Consider the following 19,517-nt stretch of genomic DNA (forward strand, 5'->3'; position numbering starts at 1 on the left):
ACTTTCTCTCATGATATGACTGTAATAGAGGGGTGGTGCTCATATGTGACGTATGCTTCAAAATAAAACAATAAATGATAAAGACAGTAATGATGATGGAATCAAAACCATATATACTGAGGAGAGTATAAAGAAAACAAAATTAGTGAATGCATGAAAATTAGCAAGAGAAGAGATACGGAAATTCAAACTAAGCAGATGAAAATAAACAGGATAAAAGAAAATGAAGATACAAGAAAAAGAGAGGAGGAATGGATAAAAGGAGCAAATAACAGATGAGTGAAAATGACAAAAAGAATATCAAAGAACCATATCAATAAAAGATTTATTTATTTATTATACTTTGTCACTGTCTCCCACATTAGAGAGGTAGCGCAAGGAAACAGATGAAAGAATGGCCCAACCCACGCACATACACATGAATATACATACACGTCCATACACGCACATATACATACCTATACATCTCAATGTATACATATATATACATACACAGACATATACATATATACACTTGTACATAGTTCATACTGTCTGCCCTTATTCATTCCCGTCACCATCCCGCCACACATGAAATGACACACATGAAGGAATAGTGGTTCCAACAATGTTGTATGGTTGCGAGGCATGGGCTATGGATAGAGTTGTGCGGAGGAGGGTGGATGTGCTGGAAATGAGATGTTTGAGGACAATATGTGGTGTGAGGTGGTTTGATCGAGTAAGTAATAATAGGGTAAGAGAGATGTGTGGTAATAAAAAGAGTGTGGTTGAGAGAGCAGAGGAGGGTGTTTTGAAATGGTTTGGTCACATGGAGAGAATGAGTGAGGAAAGATTGACCAAGAGGATATATGTGTCAGAGGTGGAGGGAATGAGGAGAAGTGGGAGACCGAATTGGAGGTGGAAAGATGGAGTGAAAAAGATTTTGAGTGATCGGGGCTTGAACATGCAGGAGGGTGAAAGGCATGCGAGGAATAGAGTAAACTGGAACGATGTGGTATACCGGGGTCGACGTGCTGTCAATGGATTGAACCAGGGCATGTGAAGCATCAGAGTAAACCATGGAAAGTTCTGTGGGGCCTGGATGTGGAAAGGGAGCTGTGGTTTCGGTGCATTATTACATGACAGCTAGAGACTGAGTGTGAACAAATGGGGCCTTTGTTGTCTTCCTATCGCTACCTCGCACACATGAGGGGGGAGGGGGGTTATTTCATGTGTGGCAGGGTGGTGATGGGAATGAATAAAGGCAAGACAGTATGAATTATGTACATGTGTATATATGTATATGTCTGTGTGTGTATATATATGTATACGTTGAGATGTATAGGTATGTATATTTGCATGTGTGGACGTGTATGTATATACATGTGTATGTGGGTGGGTTGGGCCATTCTTTCGTCTGTTTCCTTGCGCTACCTCGCTAATGCGGGAGACAGCGACAAAGCAAAATAAATAAATACAATCATGAAAGATATCTAAGATGCAAAAGGAGTTAACAACATATTTTTTTTCCACCCAGCAAGAACAGAAGTGTGTGCACACTGAAATGGGAAAACAAGATATAAATACTTTTTGTATACATGTTCACCATTTCCCACCTTAGCAAGGGAGCACCAGGAACAGACAAAAAACAGCTTCATTCACTGACATCCACCCTTTAGCTGTCATGAATAAAGCAACAAAACCAGGTGATTGTGAGGACTTGAGGGAGAAACAAGTTAGAAATCTGTCAAGGGTAAAGTGGCAAAGGAATTTAGTTAATTAGTGTTTGCCAATGACATGGTACTGGTAGTAGATTAAATGAGAAACTGCAGAAGCTCCTTTCTGATTTTGGAAGTGTGTGTGACAAAAGAAAGTTGAGTGTAAATGTGAATAAAAAAAAGGTTATTAGGTTTAGCTGTGTAGAGACATGTAAACTGAAGTGTGAGTTTGAATGGAAAGAACCTGGAAGGAGTGGAGTGTATCAGATACCTAGGAGTGGACATGGCATAAAATGGAACCATGGGATCTGAGCTGAGGCAAAGGGAGAGTCAGTGGGATAAGGTACTATACACAATGAGGAGTGTGCTGAAACAGAAGTCACTGTCTGTCTGGGCAAAGATGAGTATGTATGATGGTACAGTATGGAAGCAAGGCATGGGCCTTAGCTGAAATAGCACTGAACAAAAGGGACTGATTAGAAATGAAATGCATGAGGACAATGCGTGGTGTGAAGAGGGTCAATCAATTAAGAAATGATAGGCTAATAAATAGAGAAGTGTGGTAAGAGGAATATCTATCAATGAGCTGAAAAAGGTGTGCTGAAATGGTCTGGACATAAGAAAGGATGAGTGAAGGGATGAGGACTAAAAGGATATGATACATCAGGAGTAGAGGGAACAAGGAAAAGGGAGAACCTGAGGAGGGGGTGGAAGTATAGAGTGAAAGATGCTTTGAGTGAAAAAAGCCTGAACATGCAATAGGGTGTCAGGAGCACAAGGGATATAGTTCATTGGAGCAATATGGCACACAGGGGCAACATGTTGTCAAGGGGCTGAACCAGGATCAAGATACAATAAATTACAATGAAGAACGACATACAAGCATGCATAAGAGAAATACCAAACAGAGCTGGAGGATGAACCGGTGATAAAAAGGGAGCTTTATGGACAGGCAAGGATCTGAGTGGAACATATAACAAATTTGGAAAAGATATGACAATAAAAATATTAAAAAAAAAACATTTTTAGAAAAACTAAAACTTAAGATGATAACAAAAAAGAAACCATTGAAGACATCATAACTCAATGCACAAAGCTTAATAAGTCTAATGAATAAAAAAAAAAATGTTTTAATTAATGCTCAAACCCACTTATTTTCTTACATTAGTGATACAAAAGAATAATGGTCTCACTTTCACAAACTCACCCTAAAACCAGAACAACCATCCACTACCAGGTTCCAAATACCATTCCATGTTTTAACCTGAATGCTACATACCTTTATATGGTTTAACCCAACTGCCACATATGCCATGGTTTGGTCTATAACAGTATGTCATCCTGCCATATATCATATCAAATCTATTTCATCTCATGCATGCCTCTTACTCTTCTGAATGTTCAAACCCCAATACCCTAAATACCCCCAAACTCCATCTCTCTATCTCCTTCTTGATCACCTCCCACTTCCTCCCTCCATTTCCGACATACAGATCCTCTTAGGTAGTCAATCTTCACTCATCTTCTCCATGTATTTGAATGATTTTAACACAATGGGCTAATTCATTTCTCTTAATCCAACTATGCTGGTAACCACATCTCTTACAATATCATTACTTACATGATCAACTTGCTTCATACCAAATTCTGTTCTCAGACATTCATATCACAACTCAGCCTTACCAGGAATACTCAAAAGACATGCCTCTGTAACTCGAATTCATTCACTTCTGTCAACCTTGCCTTTATATAAGGGTACTATACATGCATTATGCCAGTCTTCAGACATCTCATCTTGGTCTATATAAATGCTTTAAGAGAAACTCAACTACAATCCTTTCCATTCCTGCTACTTTGCCATGTTCCATCCAATGCATGGCTTTCAGTACCTCCTTTCTTTATGCCATATAATTCACCAGGAGTCTCTCATTCTTCATAATCCCAAACACCAATTCACTCAATTCCTTGCACGCCTTTCACCCTCCAGCATGTTCAGGCCCCAATCACTCAGAATCTTTTCACTCCATCTTTCCACCTCCAATTTGGTCTCCCACTTCTCCTTGTTCCCTCCACCTCTGACACATATATCCTCCTAGTCAGTCTTTCCTCACTCATTCTCTCCATGTGACCAAACCATTTCAAAACACCCTTTTCTGCTCTCTCAACCACACTCTTTTTATTACCACACATCTCTTTTACCCTTTCATTACTTACTCAGTCAAACCACCTTACACCACAATTGTCCTCAAACATCTCATTTCCAGCACATCCACTCTCCTCCACACAACTCTATCTATAGCCCACACCTCACAACCATATAACATTGTCAGAACCACAATTCCTTCAAACATACCCACCTCTGCTTTCCAAGATAATGTTCTCGCCTTCCATACATTTTTCAACACTCTTAGAACTTTCGCCCCCTCCCCCACCCTATGACTCACTTCAGCTTCCATGGTTCCATCCGCTGCCAAATCCACTCCCAGATATCTAAAACACTTCACTTCCTTCAGTTTTTCTCCATTCAAACTTTCCTCCCAATTGACTTGTCCCTCAACCCTACAGTACCTAATAACCTTGTTCTTATTCACATTTACTCTCAGCTTTCTTCTTTCACACACTTTACCAAACTCAGTCACTAGCTCCTGCAATTTCTCACGCTCTCTCATCCACAACAGACTGCATACTTGCATCAGATTGGGGAAGAGCAGTGTGGTCTCAGAAGTGGTAGGGGATGTGTGAATCAGGTGTTTGCTTTGAAGAATGTATGTGAGAAATACTCAGAAAAGCAAATGGATTTGTATGTAGCATTTATGGATCTGGAGAAGGCATATGATAAAGAGTTGGTTGAGATGCTCCGTGGAAGGTATTAAGAATATATGGTGTGGGAGGCAAGTTGTTAGAAGCAGTGAATAGTTTGTATCGAGGATGTAAGGCATGTGTACGAGTAGAAAGAGAGGAAAGTGACTGGTTCTCAGTGAATGTCGGTTTGCAGGAGGGGTGAGTGATGTCTCCATGGTTGTTTAATTTGCTTATGGATAGGGTGGTTAGGGAGGTGAATGCAAGAGTTTTGGAGAGAGGGGCAAGTATGCAGTCTGTTGTGGATGAGAGAGCTTGGGAAATGAGTCAGTTGTTGTTCGCTAATGATACAGCGCTGGTGGCTGATTCGGGTGAGAAACTGCAGAAGTTGGTGACTAGTTGCGTAAAGTGTGTGAAAGAAGAAAGCTGAGAGTAAATGTGAATAAGAGCAAGGTTATTAGGTACAGTAGGGTTGAGAGACAAGTCAATTTGAAGGTAAGTTTGAATGGAGAAAAACTGTAGGAAGTGAAGTGTTTTAGACATCTGGGAGTGGATTTGGCAGCGGATGGAACCATGGAAGTGGAAGTGAGTCATAGGGTGGGGGAGGGGGCGAAAGTTCTGAGAGCACTGAAAAATGTGTGGAAGGTGAGAACGTTATCCTGGAGAGCAAAAATGGGTATGTTTGAAGGAATAGTGGTTCCGACAATGTTATACGGTTGCAAGGTGTGGGCTATAGATAGAGTTGTGCGGAAGAGGGTGGACGTGTGGGAAATGAGATGTTTGAAGATAATATGTGGTATGAGGTGGGTTGACCGAGTAAGTAATGAAAGGATAAGAGAGATGTGTGGTAATAAAAAGAGTGTGGTTGAGATAGCAGAAGAGGGTGTTTTGAAATGGTTTGGTCACATGGAGAGAATGACTGAGGAAAGATTGACAAAGAGGATGTATGTGTCAGAGGTGGAGGGAACAAGGAGAAGTGGGAGACCAAATTGGAGGTGGAAAGACGGAGTGAAAAAGATTATGAGTGATCGAGGCCTAAACATGCAGGAGGGTGAAAGGCGTACAAGGAATAGAGTGAATTGGAACGATGTGGTATACCAGGGTCGACGTGCTGTCAATGGATTGAACCAGGGCATGTGAAGCATCTGGAGTAAACCATGGAAAGTTTTGTGGGGCCTGGATGTGGAAAGGGAGCTGTGGTTTCGGTGCATTATATATGACAGCTAGAGACTGAGTGTGAATGAATGTGGCCTTTGTTGTCTTTTCCTAGTGCTACCTTATGCACACGCGGTGGAGGGGGTTGTCATTTCATGTAAGGCAGGGTGGCAACAGGAATGAATAAGGGCAGACATTATGAATTATGTACATGTGTATATATGTATATGTATACACTGAGATGTATAGATATGTATATGTGCATGTGTGGACTTGTATGTATATGCAAGTGTGTATGGCTGGGTTGGGCCATTCTTTCGTCTGTTTCCTTGCGCTACCTCGCTAACACGGGAGACAGCGACAAAGTATAATAAATAAATATATAATTTCCAAAACACTTTAGCAAACCCTCTTCAGCTCTCTGAATCATACTTAGCTTACTACCAAACCTCTCTTTCACATCCCTTTTACAATTAACCCTCTTCACATCACTTTCTACCACTGTATCATCAAACACACCCACATTGGCCCTCACAGACATTGAACCTCTCTTTCCATAAAGTCCTTAATACATCCAAGACCTTTGGCCCCTCATCATCCTATATACCACTTCAGCTGCCATAGTACATCTATATATACACCTTTCTGAACGAATCATTTCCAATGATCATTCTCTTTCTGCATATAACTCTATAAGCTCTTCTCCATTTCCCTTTAGAATGACAACATCCTGCCCCCATAATACCAATACCTCCTGCATCACCCACTCTTGTATTCAAATTCCCTGAAACAACATGTGATCCCTTGCTGCAAAACTGCTGAAAAACTCATTCAGCTCCTCCTATAAGGCAATCCTTTCTTCACTTCCGTCATGACCATGTGCATAAACAATCACCCACCTCTTACAATTTACTTTCACTCTAACTCATATTAATCTTTATCTCACATCTTTACACTATCTTCCACAGTCCCAATGCTCTCTTTTCATCTTCCCCTCCTATATTCTTGCCCTTTCACTAACCAGCATCCCTAAACCATATATTCATTTCTCCTATAACTTAGCTTCACTCAAAGATAAAACATCCATGTTCCTCTTGTCAAACATGATACCACTCTCTCCTTTCTCCACATGAAACTCCTCCCCTTGATTTTTCAGCCTTTTATATATACTTACCTAGTGTTCTTGTTACTGCAATGTATTTTTATGTTTCATTTTTCGATTTTGTTCACCTGGTTACATCCACACACATTCATATACTCTAACCCAAGTTTCTAAAAAAAAAAAAAAAAGCCTCACTTGGCTCTTTCTTATGTTCCAGTTTTGGAAACTGGTAATAATAGAAGGGAGGACTTCCAGCCCCATATTCCCACCTAAGATTAGTTGCATCTTACAACATGGAACAGATACCTGACATTGCCAAAAATGTTTGCAAGTGAGAGAACTTACTGATTCTTCAGATCAACTGCTAAAGTGAAATTCTTGGCTGTTAAGGCTTTATGGAACTTTCCTTTTAAGCTTTCTTCAGGGCCTTGTGTTTCTAATAGTGATTTTTCAGGAACAACAAATGGAATTTCACGGTCATTTTTCTGTAAAAATTCCCCCAGTTCAAGCAGAAAATTCTCACTGGGCTCAATGTTCTCCTCCTGCATTGATGTCCAAATGCCTAAAGCTTTGTCACAGTCATTCTGTTGTTCTGGAACACAAAAAATATTTCAACATTAGTTTTCATTATAAAAGCAATATAGACCATCTCAGTCATTCATTGTTCAAGAAAGAAGTTGCATATGCTACTTTGATTCTGAATAAACATGTTCATAACTCTGAAGTGGCCTCATCATCACATTCACACTAAAGAAAAACTATATCTCTGATGTCCAGTCTTCTGGGAACTCCCATCATGGGGGTGGCTACAGCCAAAGAATTACCACTTATCCCTGTCCTTACATGCCTCCCTCACACACCATTTCTCTCCTTCCAGTACTCTTCCACTCTACCTCCCCATGTCACAGATGGTCTTCCTCTCACACTTACCCACTTTACTGATACTATCATACATTTTCCTTGAGCACTCCCCATTTCGCATTATTTTCACATACCCAAACCACCTCAAAATATTGTGTTTCATCCACTCTTTCACTCAACAATCCATTTCCTTTGCATTCCCTGGCATACCAAATCACTCACATTCCCCTCTTATTACTTTCTTTCTAGTCATACCACATGCTTCTCTCAAATAGCTTACTTCCACAGCCTGGATTCTTCACCTCTGACTCATCCCATGTCCATGTTTCAGCTGCATAGGTCAGGGTCAGGAGGACTATTCTGTCCCTTAATCATTTCTTCTCTTCCATCCTTACACCTCTCCTCATTATTCTAACTGGAGATCCAAATACTCTCCTACCCTGCACTGTTTTCTCCCTTATCTCTCCTTCCATACCACCATTTTTACCCTAGATAACTTCAAAACACAAATTCTGTCACCTCTTCCAGTATTTCTCCACCATATCAGTAACACAATTTAGTACACTTTCTTCTCTCACTCTATAGGGCTTTGCAAAATCTATACTTTCACACTCTTTTCTTTCAAACACAATGACTTTACCTTTAGTCGCATTTATCTTCTACTGCTTGCACTTACGCACATCATAAAACAAACTTACAACCTTCCGCAATTCCTCTTTGTTCTCTGCAAACAACACAGTATCATCCCCAAACATGCTTTGTCACTACCCACCACAGCTCACCACACCACACTCCATCTCAGCACCCACTAAAGCAAAAACAGTGTATACATATATATATATAAAGATCAATTAAGCCCATTGCAATCTAGTCAAACATTTGATAAAACAACTATGTTCACTCTCATAAGTTATAAAGAATGTAATCCATGTTATATTGTTTTATCAAAACCTTTATCTTAAAAACAATATACAAAACAATACCAGATATCTCCTTGATTCAACAGCCTCATATAATTCAAACTATCTAAACAGCTAAGTCTATTAATTATACAAAAAGAGAAGAAGGATTTTAAGACATTATCAAAAAGAAATATACAACTGTATGTCAATCATGCTGCATATCAGTTACAGAAAAAGCAGCACAAGAAGTAATGTCATAACTAAATAGTACAAGAAGAACTTTCCTCAAATATTTTCACGGCTGACCATCTCAGTTTTAAGAGATAGAGAAGCACTGCAATGTTCACACATCTGACAAAGAATTCTGTAAATAATTCAGACAAGATATGTGTGAAGCAGGTGCTGCTTGCCAGCATTATAATTGAAGGAAGTGTAGAGTAAATGAGTTTTTTCAACAAACATCCATAAGGGAAATAAAGTAAAGACATATCGAGCTATAAAAATACATGAAAAGGCAACAACAGCAAATAAATCAGAAAAATGCAGTCTGAAGCATGTATGGTGTCTGAAAATATGAAGCCAATCATCAGTGAAGCTCCACTGTGAATATGCCAAAGAAAAGAACACTCAATCAGAAAAAGGTTTACTCTATAATTTCTACTTACTATATGCCTTTAGTAAATGTCTGTACATCATATCTCTATCTACATCAAAGACATCCTGGGTGACTGAAATCAGATGTTCTAGTTCTGCCACTTTGCCAACCTCAACATATCTCTGGCACTTCAGGTCCAATTTTGCATTATATGCTCGTAAACCTGGGGTCTGAAATAATAAGTTTGTTTAAAGTCCAGATAAGTGACAATACAAAGAATAATAAGCAATAAAACCTCTTATATACCCTATGTTGATATCCCCTGCATTTTCATACATGTATATAGAAAATAATCATTCTGTAGTCCATATACTGAAATTCTTACCCTTAAAGCCAGTACCCTATCTCTATGGCATTCAATTCAGTTTGGGGATGTGTGGATAAGGTGTTTTCTTCTAAAAAATTTTGCGAGAAATACTAGCAGAAACAGTGGGATTTGTATGTGGCATCTACAGATCTGAAGAAAGCATATGACACAGCATATGTTATGGATATATGGTTTACAAAGAAGGCTACATAAAGCAGTAAAGAATTTTTATGAAGAGAGTGCAAGAAGGAGAGGAGGGAGAGATGTTCAACTCAAAGGTGGGTCTGTGGTAGGGATGTATGATGTCACCAAGTGTGTTTAATTTGTTTATGAATGGGGTGGTGTGGGAAGAGAATGCAAGGTTTTTGGAAGAGGGGTAGGTCTGCAATCTGTCATAGATGGTTGCTGATGTCATGGCACTGGAGGCAGGTTTGAGTGACAAACTGCAGAAATTGGTTTCTAAGCTTAGGAGAGTGTGTGAAAGAAAGTTTTGGGTAAATGTGGTTAAGAGCAAAGTTATTAGATTTAGCACTGGAAAAAGAAAGGATGCTGGAGAGTGACTTTGAATGAAGAGAACTATGAGAAGTTGAAGCACTTAGATACCTAAGAGTGGACATAGCGGCAAATGAAACCATGGGAGCTGAAGTGAGTCATAGGGTGAGTGAGGGGTTAAACGTCCTGATCACACTGAGGAGTGTGTGAAAAGAGACAAAGATTGGCACGTTTGTTGTATTAATGTGAGGTAAGGTCCCTAAATGACAAAGTACAGAAGATGGTGAATATGTTAGACAAAATGAGAACAATATGAGGTGTAAGTAGGGATAATCGAATAAGAAATGATACAGTAAGAGAGAGGTAAGTATGTTTGACAGATGCGAAGATGGTGTGCTGAAATGGTCTGGACATAGAGAGAGAAAGGGTGAGGAAAGAATGACTAAAAAGGTATACATGTTGGGAGAGGGGGAAAAAGGATAAAGGGAGACTGAATTGGAGATGGAAGAACTGGATGAAAGACGTTTTGAGTGTTCGGGAGCTAGAACTTCCAGAAGGGTGCGAGGCACAGGATAAAGTGACTTGAAGTGATGAAGTATGCACGGGACAACATGATGTCAACGGGCTGAACTTGGGCATATGAAGCAGGATGGGGAAACCATGGGAAGGTCTGTGTAGCCTGGATGTGGATAGGGGCACATCCATTCTTTAGCTGCCAAGTGTAATGCACTGAAATCAGAGCTCTCTATCCACACCAGACCACACAGTTCTTTCCATGGTCTATCCCATACACTTCATATGTCCTGGCTCAGTCCAATCACTGCACACTGACCCAGTATACCATATCATTCCAACTCACTCTATCCTATGCACACCTTTAACCCTACTGCATATTCAGGCCCTAATCACTCAAAATTTTTTCACTCCATCCTTCCATCTCCAATTTGGTCTCCCATTCTCCTTGTTCCCTCTACTTCTAACACATAAATCCTTTGTCAACCTCTCCTCATTCATTCTCTCCATATGTCCAAACCATTTCAGCACATCCCCTTCTGCTCTCTTAACGACACGTTATTTCATTACCAAACATCTCTCACATACTTTCATTACTTACTCGGTCAAACCAATTCAACACCACATGCTGTCCTCAAACAATTCATTTCCAATACATCAACCCTCCTCTGCAAAGCCCTATCTATAGCCCATGTCTCACATCTATATAACACTGTTAGGACTATTATTTCTTCAAACATATCCATTTCTGCTCTCCCATATAATGTTCTCTCTTTCCACACAATCTTCAATGCTCCCAGAACCTCTGTCCTCTCCACCACTATGTGACACACTTTTGCTTCCATGGTTCCAATCCTAGTAATGTCCACTCCTAGATATCTAAAGCACTTCACTTCCTCCAATTTTTTCCATTTAAACTCAAACCCCAATTAACCTGTCCTTCAACCATTGTGAACCTAATAACCATGCTTTTATTCATATCCACTCTCAACTTTCTCTTTCACACACATTTCCAAACTCAGTCACCAACTTCTGCAGTTTCTCACTCAAATCTGTCATCAGCACTGTATCACTGGCAAAGAACAACTGACTCACTTCCCAGGCCTCCTCATCCCCCAAAGACTGCATAATTGTCCCTTTCTACAAGACTCATGCACTTACCTCCCCAACCACCCTATCCATAAATAAACTGAACAATTATGGTGACATCATGCACACCTGCCAGAGACCAACCTTCACTTGAAACCATTCACTCTCCTCTCTTCCTAATTGAACATAAGCCTCACACCCTTGATAAAAACTTCTCACTGCTTCATGCAGCTTTCCTCCCACACCTTATATTCTCTGGACCTTCCACAAATTAGCTAAATCAACCCTATCATATGCCTTCTCCAGATCCATTAATACCATTAATGAGTGAAAAGCGGTTTGACCCAAGCTAACTTCCACATTTGGCCCTCTTGCCCTATGCCACAATGTTGGCTTACTTTCCATCTTCTTTAGGTATTACCTTGGCTTTTGCTTCCAAGAGCTGGCAGCCTGAGTGCCACCACCAATGGCTAGACTATGCAATACTCAGCAAGTTGCTGTATCACATGATTACTGTGTGACCTTCAGCAACATAAGGGTGGGTTGTTTTCATCATTTTTCTTTCCCTACACTGTGAAGCTTTGGGACTCTAACTTCTCAGGTCTTTCCCAATAACTATGGCCTGGGACATTTCAAAACATAGATTTTCACTTCTTTCAAAATTCATAAATACTTTCCCTTGTCTTTTCTTCTTCCCTTTCAAAAGTCTCTCTATATTTCAATTAAGGCCAGGCCTTAATGTGGACATTTGTCCATGAGAGCCTTAAAAAATTCATACTTTTCTAAGTAATTTTAACTTAAATTCTTTAAAGCAAACATCTATTCCACACATCTGCTCCCACTTCTGAAACCACCCTGTTCCTCCCTGATCTGATGCTCTGTACATGCCTTAGCTCTCTCAATCAATACCCTCCTATACAACTTACCATGATACTCAACAAACTTATACCTCCATAGTTTGAACACTCACCTTTAACCCCCTTTCCTTTATACAATGGCACTAAACATGCATTCAAACCAATTCTTCAGGCACCTCACCATGATCCATACATATACTAAAAATCCTTACCAAACAATCAACAACACATTCACCCCATTTCTTAACAAATTGAACAGCAATGCTGTCCACCCATTCCAGCCACCGTCCCACATTTCATCTTACACAAGGCTTTCATCTCCTCTTCTCTCTTCATCAAACCACTCTACAGGAATTTCTCATTTCGCACACAACCTCGACCAAAACACCGTACATCTGCCACTACATCATCAAACACATTTAATAATCCTTCAAAATACTTACTCCATCTCCTCCTCACTTCATCACTACCTGTTATCACTTCCCTCTTTGCCCCCTTCACCAAAGTTTCCATTTGTCCTCTTGTCTTTCACACATTATTTAACTCCTTCCACAATATCTCATTCTCCCTCAAGTTGACTGATACTCACTGAACACTCATTTGCCCTCTTTTTCAAGCCCTGCACCTTCCTCTTGACCTCCTGCCACTTTCTCTTATACTTCTCCTAATCATTTGCACTCCTTCCTTGCAAGTAACACCTAAATGCCTCTCTTTTCTCCTTCACCAGCAACATCACTTCTTCATCTCACCACTCACTACCCTTTCTAAACTGCCCACCTCCACCTTTCACATGCCTCTCTTGCATATGCCATCAATGCTTTCCTAAATACCTCCCATTGCTCATCCTCTCCCCTTCTTTCATTCTTTCTCATCTTTTGCCATTCTACACTCAATCTCTTCTGGTATTTCTTCATACAAGTCTCCTTTCCAAGCTCACTTACTCTCACCTATCTCTTCTCCCTAAAATTGTGTCCTCTTTTTCAAAAACCTCAATATCTCCACTGTTGCCTCCACAAGACAGTAATCAGACATCCCACCCGCTGCCCCTCTCAGCACATTTACATCTAAATGTCTCTCTTTCACATGCCCAGCAATCAACAAGTAATCCAACAGCTTCTTTCTTGCCATGTCAAAGATATGGAACTCTCTACCTTCTCTTGTCTTTCCCAATACCTATGACCTCACACATTTCAAAAGACAGACCTTTCATGTCCTCAAAAATTTGTAAATACTTTCCCTTGTCTTTTCTTTTTCCAATTCATAATTCTCTCTTTATTTCAATTAAGGTCTGGCCTTGATAAGGACTTTTGTCTAGGACTGGAACTTTAAACTTATAAAAAAAAGTAATGCCCATTGACCATTTCTCCTACTCACATAAGTATACTTGAGTATATCCCTCTTTTTAAACCAGGCATTCCCAATCATCAGTCCTTTTTCAGCATAAAACTCCACAAGCAGTTCAACATTTCCATTCATAACACAGAATACCTAATGTGCCCCAATAATACACTCAACTGCTACATTACTTAACTTTGCATTGAGATCATCCATCACTAATACCCAGCCTCTTAACACAAAACTGCAAACACACTCACTCAGCTGCTCCTAAAACACTTGCCTCTCATGATCTTTCTTCTCATGGCCAATTGCAAAACCACTAATAATCACCCACCTCTCACCATCCACTTTCAATTTTATCTACATTAATCTATAATCTACTTCATTTCCTCTATAAAACACTCTCACTCCTTCCTTGGCTCTTTCTCCTTTCACCAACCTTTGACTTTACTCCTACAACATCTGCAGACCATTCTTCCCATTTACCCTTGAGCTTATTTCACACAGAAATAGAACATCCAGGTTTCTTTCCTCAAACATACAACTTATCTTCCTCTCTTCTCATCTTGGTTACATCCATACACATTTAAACACCCCAGCCTGAGCCTTTGAGGAGGATGAGCACTCCCTACCTAGTTCCTTCTTCTGTTCCCTCTTTTAGAAACTGAAATACAAGAAGTTGAGAGTTTTTCAGCAACCTGCTCCCACCCCTTTAGTAGCCTTTTACAACACATGGAACAACATGGAGGTAGAACTCTTTCTCCCCTACCCCAGGGGGTATATATATAAAGGGGTAACCACAATTTAGTAGGAGTTAAGATTATTGAAACTTTACAATACATGACATGTATCACAAAGACAATCCACCTCATCAGGTACCAACAATTCACAAAGTTTCAAATCCTAAAACTAGCACAAAGGCTTGTACATTCTGTTACTGCCATGCTTAAGCAAAAAACTAAGGAATGTGATCACTTATCCTTCAAGATCTAAAGGAAGCCTACTATGGCTGGGAGTTATATTAACTTTTTCAGTACATGATAATTCTGTAAAAATGTCTGTAGCTATGTCCATGTTTTTAAGGGCATTGTTATCCCACAAGTCTAGGAGATGAGAGTAACCTTCTAAGATGTACTTTCAGGCATCTATGGTGTCCTAAGTGGTATGTGAACAAGGCTTACTGGAAAGCCTTACTGGAAAGCCAGGAAGACATTTCATACATCTAGTAACAATAACGTAGAAAAGGATGATAGATCTAAATGTTTGGTCTTGCTGTATTCTCCTACCTTAGCTAATGTACAACATACACCATCATTAAGACCTTTATCAAAAGTACGCAAAATTATCAGAAACTGTAAGTTTGTATCATTAAATGTAAGGCCAGACAGATAAAACAGAAAATGAAAGATGCTATTGGCACAGCCATTCAGTACACAGTATTCTTAGCTATTGCTAAGTACTGACAAGAAAACGTTCACCCTGTAGACCTTAACAAACTAGTCACTTTGTACCCCTAATCAAATTATACTACCCATAATGTCACTATATCTGTCTTAATTGCTAATAATTATAGCATCTCCCAAGTATCTTTAAAGCATATCCTATTATCAACCATATCATGAAAGAATTATCAAGATAAGATAACATAAGAAGAGTAATTGAACATGCATCCCACTACCAAGGCCAGCCAACCATGCATAATCCCCCTTAACTACAAGGCACTCCCACTTTCCCATTAATGCCCAGGACAGTTTCTCCTCTGGCATGGCAGTAAGAGGATTTACAAGTCTTTGTGCCACAGTTGGGACAGAAAACTTTGTGAATTGTTTACACATGATGAGGCAGACTGTCTCCATGAAACATGTTGTGAAGTGTAAAGTTTCAATAAATCACTGCAACTCCTACTGAATCATATAAATCATTGCAACTCCTACTGAATTATAAAGTTTCAATACATCTCCTCAACTATTACTTAATTGTGATTTTCCTTTCATAAAATCATCATGGACGAGTGTGATCATCAAATTACCAACAGTTTATGACTGTGATGGAGTTCCCACCTGAAAACATCTACAAAAACCTAAAACTCAACAGACTTAATAGTAAGTACCGTCATGCCTACCTCTCAGCCAGAACCAAGAAGTTACATAATAAATCCTACAAGTATACGTTAGGAACAAAATAATACCGTGTAACCTAATCCCGAATGCCTTCCATATGAAGAAACAAATTCCATTTGGGAGAACTGAGCCTGAAATTCTGCTACAGCACATAGAAGTGCAAAAACAGACTCTGACAAAGAATCTTTCAACTTTAGACAAACAAGAAGGGACCTCTCCTCTATTTTGTGATAGCCCAGTTGTTGCTGCCAACTTTATGAATGAAGCAAAAAAACAAGTTAAAAACCAAATCATCAAGAAGAATCATTTGGAATAGAAAATCAATAGAATTCTCATAACAGTTTATGGGCGAAAGCACCAAACCCCTAAGACATCTTAAATCTCTTGTTCTAATCCCTAATCCAGGATGAAAAGCTTGCTCTAAGGTTTGGACTCTTTTTCATTAAAATCCATGGATGACATTTTGAATGAAACATCTAGAATCTAATGTAGAATCCACTAATAACACCAACAAGGAATTCAGTTACCAATCTGGTACAAATATAGGTACCTTAGCTGGTGACAACTTTTCAAAGTGTAGGAACATGTTACATATATTAAAGAAAGCCACTGAAAATCTCAAGAAAAGTAAAGATATTCATATTACAAAATAAGATAAAACTAGTCAGTTCCTGATTATAAATACAAAAGATTACAGACGTAAACTTCAAACTTCAGGATCTTTTAAACAATCGGGCATATGAAAGACTAGCATCCAATCCCATTAGTAATAAAGTAAAGACTTTAAATGCTAGGCTCAAACAGTTATCAAAAAAGCACCAGGACATTTTGAAGTCAGTAAGGATGATTGATCCCTTTCTTCCCCATTTATATGGTCTCCCAAAAATCACAAAGATGGATGTCCCTTTAGACCAACTATCTCCTCTGTCAATCATTTTGGTAACAAACTATCCAAATGGTTAGCTAAACATCTTAACCATGACCAAGGAAAAATCTCTCCATGACATGTGACAAGTAGCTTAGATTTTGAAAACATGGCTAGAAACATTAATTTGCCTGAACATAAACTCATTAGTTTAGATGTGAATTCCCTGTTCACCAAAGTCCTTATTGAAGAAGCCATCCTAACTTAAGGAGGAAATTGCTTAATCTCGTTTCCACTTATCCCTACCCATAAAAACTTTCACCGATTCAATGAAACTTTGCATTTCTAACAATGTTTGCCAAGATGCTGAGGGTGATTCTTATAGAAAGAAATGTGGTCTAGCCATGGGAAATACTTTTAGTCCCATTCTTTTGAAATTTTTCATGGAATACTTTGAGACTGAGATCCTAACTTTTAACAGTAACCATTCTAAAATTTGGCTTAAATACTCTGATGATGTGTGGTCCTTATGGCCATCTTCCCAAGATTGTGATGCTTTCTTTCATGAATTAAACAATATTCACCACACTATCAAATTCAAGATTGAATGGAAACAAGAGAGCAAATTGCAAATTCTTGATGTGATGATAACTTGGGAATCTGATTATTTATCATTCAAGATCTCCAGGAAGCCTATGAAAATTGAAAGTTGTATTCACTATTCTTCAATACACAATCATTCTGTAAAGTGTCTAAAGTTATGTCCATGTTGTTAAGACCATTGCATATATGTGATCCCACAAGTCTAGACAATGAATGTAACCATGTAAGATATACCTTTAGGCATTTATGTTACCCAAAATGGTTTGTGAAAAAGGCTTACAGGAAAACCAGGAAGACATTTTATGCATCTCATCTCATAAGAAAAAAGTAGAAAAGGATAATAGATCAAAATGTCTGATGTTTCCCTATTCTCCAAACTTTGATTATTCAAAGCAGGTACTAAAAACAGACCTTATACTGTTGCCTTCCAATACAACAATACTATCATTAAGAGGTTAACCAAAAGTAGAGCAAATTATCAGACAATTTGGTGTGTTTATGCCATTAAATGTAAGGTGATGTATACATTGTCCAGACAGATAAAAACAGAAACTGAGAGATGTCATTGGCTGAATCATTCAGAACAGATGTGATCACAGTAATGCAGTTGCTATGCACTGGCAAAGAAGACTATCAACCTTCAGACCGTGACAACCCAGTCACACTGTAAACCTCAATGGATTGTAATGTCATTGAATCCGTCTCAATTGCTAATATCAATAACTTTAATCTCTCCCAGGTAACTTTACAGCACATCTTATTATCAATCAAATCAATATGAAAGAATTATCAAGACAAGATAACATAAGAAGAGTTGTTGAGCATGCCTCTTGCTACCTAGGCCAATCATTCCCACAAAGCCCCCTTAACCACAAGGCACCCCTAACTTTCCCTTTAATACCTAGGACAGTTTCTGCTCCGGCATGGTCGAAAGAGGATGTACAAGCCTTTGTACTACTGTTAGGTTCTGAAATCTTGTGAAATGTCTACATCTAACGAGGAAGATTATTTCAGAGAGCATAACCAATAAATACACTGAAAATCCCGAATAACCAATCAACAATGCTGTTAACTCATTTTATGAGAAATTCAACAAGAATCCAACCACTCTAGATGCTTTACCAAACTTCATCACACAAGGCTTTCCACAACTCATCTCTTTTCACCACGCTATTTACCATAACTGTATGCTAGACATGCTTCCACATCCTAGCAACCCACATCTGCCACTCCATTACCAAAAACCTTCAACAGATCTTCAAAATACTCACTCCATCTCCTTCATTTCTTCTTTGCCTATTACCACACCCCATCTGCTCCTCCTAATGATGCTCTCATTTGCTCTCTTGTTCTCCTCACATTAAACACCTCCTCCTAAAATGTTTTCTTATTCTCCAGGAGATTTGCTGATGCTCTCTCACCCCATCTCTCCTCAGCCCACTTTTTTTTCCCCAGCACCTTCCTCTTGCCCTCCTCCTGCTTTCTCTTGTACATTTTCCATTTTCTCACTCCTTCCCTGTAGATACTGCCCATACATCTCCCTTTTCTCTTTCACTGGCAACTTAATTTCCTCATTCCTCCATTCATTTTCCTTCTCAATTGCCCATATCCAACTTTCCATATGCACACAAAAGCAATGCATCCCTAAATACCTTCCACTCTTCATCCACTCCCCTAGTTTCGTTTACTCTTACCTTTTGCCAATCCTCACCCAACCTTTTCTGGTATTTACAAAAACACACCTCTTTCTCAAGATAACTCACTTTTACCAACCTCTTCCTATCCATGTCATTTCCAGTGTTCTAAAGCCAACACAAACTTACACTCGCCTCCACCAAGAAGTGATCAGATATCCCACCAACTGCCCTTTACAACACAATTATATCCAAAGGACTCTCCTTTGCCCACCTAGGGTTGTATAATCAAATAATTACTATGGCACAAACAAAGGGCTGCAGTAACATCCACATCTAGTCTCTTACCTGTCATGTATGATATACTGAACCAGGGATTATCATCAACAGCCAAGCTCCACAGACTGCTCTACAGTTTAATTGATAACTTCACAGGCCCTAGGTTGTTCCATTACCAGCTATTCACCCTCCATGTACCACACTGTTCCAATTCTATCTGATGCATAGCTCCTATCTTTCTGAATGTTC

General features: G+C 39.2%; 1 protein-coding gene across 2 annotated transcripts in view; it reads right to left on the reverse strand.

Moving 5' to 3' along the window:
• bsf (bicoid stability factor) overlaps positions 1-19,517 on the reverse strand; it is a 201,779-nt gene that overhangs the window by 36,756 nt on the left and 145,506 nt on the right. For both annotated transcript variants that reach the window (XM_071658035.1, XM_071658036.1), the window contains 2 exons: positions 9,182-9,341; positions 7,099-7,345 (listed from right to left, as the gene is read on the reverse strand). In XM_071658035.1, the coding sequence (XP_071514136.1) occupies positions 7,099-7,345; positions 9,182-9,341 (407 nt within the window). The remainder of the gene's footprint in view (positions 1-7,098; positions 7,346-9,181; positions 9,342-19,517) is intronic.

This window comes from Panulirus ornatus, chromosome 65 (assembly GCF_036320965.1).
Source record: "Panulirus ornatus isolate Po-2019 chromosome 65, ASM3632096v1, whole genome shotgun sequence".
Lineage (NCBI taxonomy): Eukaryota > Metazoa > Arthropoda > Malacostraca > Decapoda > Palinuridae > Panulirus > Panulirus ornatus.